The sequence below is a fragment of the Salvelinus alpinus genome, chromosome 7 (genome assembly GCF_045679555.1).
Source record: "Salvelinus alpinus chromosome 7, SLU_Salpinus.1, whole genome shotgun sequence".
Taxonomy (NCBI): Eukaryota; Metazoa; Chordata; class Actinopteri; order Salmoniformes; family Salmonidae; genus Salvelinus; species Salvelinus alpinus.
This window is the reverse complement of record NC_092092.1, coordinates 74,306,589-74,312,588: the sequence shown is the minus strand read 5'-3', so window position 1 is coordinate 74,312,588 and position 6,000 is coordinate 74,306,589. Positions and strand designations below refer to the sequence as shown.

General features: G+C 48.3%; 1 protein-coding gene across 1 annotated transcript in view; it reads left to right on the top strand.

The window, feature by feature from the left end:
* LOC139581652 (actin-binding LIM protein 3-like) overlaps nucleotides 1-6,000 on the top strand; it is a 94,368-nt gene that overhangs the window by 43,571 nt on the left and 44,797 nt on the right. Inside the window, exons 5-6 of the mRNA XM_071411637.1 lie at nucleotides 134-260; nucleotides 629-722. Coding sequence (XP_071267738.1) covers nucleotides 134-260; nucleotides 629-722 — 221 coding nt within the window. The remainder of the gene's footprint in view (nucleotides 1-133; nucleotides 261-628; nucleotides 723-6,000) is intronic.

Sequence of the window (6,000 nt, the reverse complement as noted above, 5' to 3'; positions counted from 1 at the left end):
TCTCCCCCTTCTCTCCCTCTCCCCCCCCTCTCCCTCTCCCCATCTCCCCCTCCTCTTCTCCCTCTCCCCCCTCCTCTCCCCCTTCCTCTCCCCATCTCCCCCCTCCTCTCCCTCTACCTCCCTCTCTCTCCAGACTGTTCAGGGTGTGGAGAGGATATAAAACAGGGACAGTCTCTGCTGGCGTTGGAGAAACAGTGGCATGTCAGCTGCTTCAAGTGTCAAACCTGCAACATGGTCCTCACTGGGGAATACATCAGCAAGTCAGTACACACATACACACACACACACACACACACACACACACACACACACACACACACACACACACACACACACACACACACACACACACACACACACACACACACACACACACAACCACACACGCAGACGTATATACACACAGACACTTGGGCATGCACACACACAGATAGACACACCACACACACACACACACAGACAGAAACCACACACACACACACAACCACACACAGACGTATATACACACAGGCATTTGGGCATGCAGACAGACAGACAGACAGACACACCACACACACACACACACACACACAGACAGACAGACACATATACACACCTTTGATTGTAATTTTTTGCCTTTGTGTTTCAGGGACAATGTGCCGTACTGTGAGTCTGATTACCACTCCCAGTTTGGGATTAAGTGTGAGACGTGCAGCAGATACATCAGTGGACAGGTTCTGGAGGTGAGCACTCATACACACTCCCCCTGGGGACCTATACTGCCCTCTGTGGCCCTCCCCTCTCATCTCCTCTCCTCACCTCACCTCACCTCACCTCTTCTCTTTTCACCTTTCCTCTCCTCTCCTCTCCTCTCCTCTCCTCTCCTCTCCTCTCCTCTCCTCTCCTCCTCCTCTCCTCTCCTCTCCTCTCCTCTCCTCTCCTCTCCTCTCCTCTCTTCTCTTCTCTTCTCCTCTCCTCTCTTCTCTTCTCCTCTTTTCACCTTTCCTCTCCTCTCCCCTCCTCACCTCTCCCCTCCTCACCTCTCCTCTCCCCTCCTCACATCTCCTCTCCCCTCCTCACATCTCATCTTCCCTCCTCACCTCTCATCTCCTCTCATCACACCTCCTCTCCCCTCCTCACCTCACTTCTCATCTCCCCTCCTCACCTCTCATCTCCTCTCATCACATCTTCCCTTCTCACCACATCTCATCTCCTCTCATCACATCTCCTCCCCTCTCCCCTCCTCACATCTCCTCTCCCCTCCTCACCTCTCCTCTCCTCTCATCACATCTCCTCTCCTCTCCTCTCCCCTCCTCACCTCTCCTCTCCTCTCATCACATCTCCTCTCCCCTCCTCACCTCTCATCTCCCCTCCTCACCTCTCATCTCCTCTCATCACATCTCCCCTCCTCACCTCTCATCTCCTCACCTCTCCTCACCTCTCCCCTCCTCTCCTCCCTTCTCCTCTGTGTGTGAAGTGCTCTGTGCCTCTGCATCAGTCTGTCTCTCTCTGGGTTATAAATAGCTTCTACAACACGGCTGGCTTTATCTCCTGGCCTGTGGTGGGTATGTGTCTGTGTGTGTGTTTATGGTGTGTGCGTATGTGCGTGTGCGTGTGCGTGCGTGCGTGCGTGCGTGCGTGTGTGTGTGTGTGTGTGTGTGTGTGTGTGTGTGTGTTCAGATACCAATGCTGTAGCTGCAGTCTATAACAGTCTGAGAGTCTTCATTTATTACTTTACTCAAAAAACATATGTAGGGTTTTGTTCATTAGTCCACTGATATGGTCCCAAAAAATGTTGCATGCCTCACCATGTCATCATATCATGCGAAACGTATCTCCACACATTTTGATTTTTAAAACTTAACTGCTAACATGCACAATGTTTGGGACCATATTAACAGTGGACTAATGAACAAAATACTGTGAGATGTGTTTGGTCCTTTAAACAGTGAGAGAAGCCCATTTGATGAGATTGCTCCAGTAATGAGCAGTGAGAACACAGCAGAAGCTAGAAGACCTCCTGCCTCTCTGTCTCTGTCTCCAAGGTCTCATAGACCATTAGAGCTAGCAGGCCTGTCCTCCCTCCTGCCTCTCTGTCTCTGTCTCCAAGGTCTAATAGACCATTAGAGCTAGCAGGCCTGTCCTCCCTCCTGCCTCTCTGTCTCTGTCTCCAAGGTCTAATAGACCATTAGAGCTAGCAGGCCTGTCCTCCCTCCTGCCTCTCTGTCTCTGTCTCCAAGGTCTAATAGACCATTAGAGCTAACAGGCCTGTCCTTCCTCCTGCCTCTCTGTCTCTGTCTCCAAGGTCTAATAGACCATTAGAGCTAACAGTCCTGTCCTCCCTCCTGCCTCTCTGTCTCTGTCTCCAAGGTCTAATAGACCATTAGAGCTAACAGTCCTGTCCTTCCTCCTGCCTCTCTGTCTCTGTCTCCAAGGTCTCATAGACCATTAGAGCTAACAGGCCTGTCCTCCCTCCTGCCTCTCTGTCTCTGTCTCCAAGGTCTAATAGACCATTAGAGCTAACAGGCCTGTCCTCCCTCCTGCCTCTCTGTCTCTGTCTCCAAGGTCTAATAGACCATTAGAGCTAACAGGCCTGTCCTCCCTCCTGCCTCTCTGTCTCTGTCTCCAAGGTCTAATAGACCATTAGAGCTAACAGGCCTGTCCTCCCTCCTGCCTCTCTGTCTCTGTCTCCAAGGTCTCATAGACCATTAGAGCTAACAGTCCTGTCCTCCCTCCTGCCTCTCTGTCTCTGTCTCCAAGGTCTAATAGACCATTAGAGCTAGCAGGCCTGTCCTCCCTCCTGCCTCTCTGTCTCTGTCTCCAAGGTCTAATAGACCATTAGAGCTAACAGTCCTGTCCTCCCTCCTGCCTCTCTGTCTCTGTCTCCAAGGTCTAATAGACCATTAGAGCTAACAGTCCTGTCCTCCCTCCTGCCTCTCTGTCTCTGTCTCCAAGGTCTCATAGACCATTAGAGCTAACAGTCCTGTCCTCCCTCCTGCCTCTCTGTCTCTGTCTCCAAGGTCTAATAGACCATTAGAGCTAACAGTCCTGTCCTTCCTCCTGCCTCTCTGTCTCTGTCTCCAAGGTCTCATAGACCATTAGAGCTAGCAGGCCCAGCAGCCGTTAGAGACCCCAGGCCTCATTACAGACTCTTACCGTTAATGGCTGCCTCTGGGACCGCAGGTAAACGGGCCGTTCTCGAAACACACGAGCCGGAAGCTCGGAACACTGGAGACAGAAACAGGGCTCCCAGTGTGTGCTGAAGCCTCACTCTCAGAGCCACCTGAGACAGACGGAGGAAGCTGGTTGGAAATAGGATTTAGTACTATACACTGATCTGTACAGGAAATTAATATTACACTGATCTGTACAGGAAATGAATAGTACACTGATATGTACAGGACATTATTATTACACTGATCTGTACAGGAAATTAATATTACACTGATCTGTACAGGAACCTTACATAATACTCTGTGATTATGCAGCTCAGGCCTTCTCTCGCTCTCTCGCTCGCTCTCTCGCTCTCTCTCTCTCTCTCTCTCTCTCTTTCTCTCTCTGTCTTTCTATCGTTCTCCCTTCATCTCTCACTCTCTCAGACACCTCATCATCTCCCTCACCCTATGCGTAATGTGTCTAGGTGGCCCAGAGGGATGGTTGTGCTAATTACAGAAGGAGGGCAAAATGACTGTCCCAAATGACACAATTTTTCCAACCGAGTGCCCTACTATTGACCAGAGCCCAATGGGTCCTAGTGCACTACCTAGGAATAGGGTGCCATTTGGGAGGAACACTCAGTGTAGGAGCTGTTGAACAGAGGGGTCGCTATGAAGGCATTATTATTATTCCACTCACAGACTGAAGTATCATTAAGTAGGAGACCACTGACGATTAGGATGATTAGCTATCTTCACAATATCTCTTCCACTCTCTGTCTGTCTCTGTCTCTGTCTCTATCTCTCTGTCTCTTTTCCACTCTCTGTCTGTCTCTGTCTCTCTGTCTCTTTTCACTCTCTGTCTGTCTCTGTCTCTCTGTCTCTTTTCCACTCTCTGTCTGTCTCTGTCTCTCTGTCTCTTTTCCACTATCTGTCTGTCTCTGTCTCTCTGTCTCTTTTCCACTATCTGTCTGTCTCTGTCTCTCTGTCTCTTTTCCACTCTGTCTGTCTCTGTCTCTCTGTCTCTTTTCCACTCTCTGTCTGTCTCTGTCTCTCTGTCTCTTTTCCACTCTCTGTCTGTCTCTTTTCCACTCTCTGTCTCTTTTCCACTCTCTGTCTCTTTTCCACTCTCTGTCTCTTTTCCACTCTCTGTCTCTTTTCCACTCTCTGTCTGTCTCTGTCTCTTTTCCACTCTCTGTCTGTCTCTGTCTCTTTTCCTCTCTCTGTCTGTCTCTGTCTCTTTTCCTCTCTCTGTCTGTCTCTGTCTCTTTTCCTCTCTCTGTCTGTCTCTGTCTCTTTTCCTCTCTCTCTCTCTGTCTCTTTTCCTCTCTCTCTCTCTGTCTCTTTTCCTCTCTCTGTCTGTCTCTGTCTCTTTTCCTCTCTCTGTCTGTCTCTGTCTCTTTTCCTCTCTCTCTCTCTGTCTCTTTTCCTCTCTCTCTCTCTGTCTCTTTTCCTCTCTCTGTCTGTCTCTGTCTCTTTTCCTCTCTCTGTCTGTCTCTGTCTCTTTTCCTCTCTCTCTCTCTGTCTCTTTTCCTCTCTCTCTCTCTGTCTCTTTTCCTCTCTCTGTCTGTCTCTGTCTCTTTTCCTCTCTCTGTCTGTCTCTGTCTCTTTTCCTCTCTCTGTCTGTCTCTGTCTCTTTTCCTCTCTCTCTCTCTGTCTCTTTTCCTCTCTCTCTCTCTGTCTCTTTTCCTCTCTCTCTCTCTGTCTCTTTTCCTCTCTCTCTCTCTCTCTGTCTCTTTTCCTCTCTCTCTCTCTCTCGGTCTCTTTTCCTCTCTCTCTCTCTCTCTGTCTCTTTTCCTCTCTCTCTCTCTCTCTCTCTCTCTCTCTCTCTCTCTCTCTCTCTCTCTCTCTCTCTCTGTCTCTTTTCCTCTCTCTCTCTGTCTCTTTTCCTCTCTCTCTCTCTCTCTCTCTCTCTGTCTCTTTTCCTCTCTCTCTCTCTCTCTCTCTGTCTCTTTTCCTCTCTCTCTCTCTCTCTCTCTCTCTCTCTTTTCCTCTCTCTCTCTCTCTCTCTCTGTCTCTTTTCCTCTCTCTCTCTCTCTCTCTCTGTCTCTTTTCCTCTCTCTCTCTCTCTCTCTGTCTCTTTTCCTCTCTCTCTCTCTCTCTCTGTCTCTTTTCCTCTCTCTCTCTCTCTCTCTCTCTCTCTCTCTCTCTCTTTTCCTCTCTCTCTCTCTCTCTCTCTCTCTCTCTCTGTCTCTTTTCCTCTCTCTCTCTCTCTCTCTGTCTCTTTTCCTCTCTCTCTCTCTCTCTCTCTCTCTCTCTCTCTCTCTCTCTCTCTCTGTCTCTTCCTCTCAATTTCAATTCAATTCAATTCAAGGGGCTTTATTGGCATGGGAAACATGTGTTAACATTGCCAAAGCAATTGAGGTAGATATTATACAAAAGTGAAATAAACAATACAAATTAACAGTAAACATTACACATACAGAAGTTTCAAAACAATAAAGACATTACAAATGTTATATTATATATATACAGTGTTGTAACAATGTACAAATGGTTAAAGCACACAAGTTAAAATAAATAAGCATAAATATGGGTTGTATTTACAATGGTGTTTGTTCTTCACTGGTTGCCCTTTTCTTGTGGCAACAGGTCACAAATCTTGCTGCTGTGATGGCACACTGTGGAATTTCACCCAGTAGATATGGGAGTTTATCATAATTGGATTTGGTTTCGAATTCTTTGTGGATCTGTGTAATCTGAGGGAAATATGTCTCTCTAATATGGTCATACATTGGGCAGGAGGTTAGGAAGTGCAGCTCAGTTTCCACCTCATTTTGTGGGCAGTGTGCACATAGCCTGTCTTCTCTTGAGAGCCATGTCTGCCTACGGCGGCCTTTCTCAATAGCAAGGCTATGCTCACTGA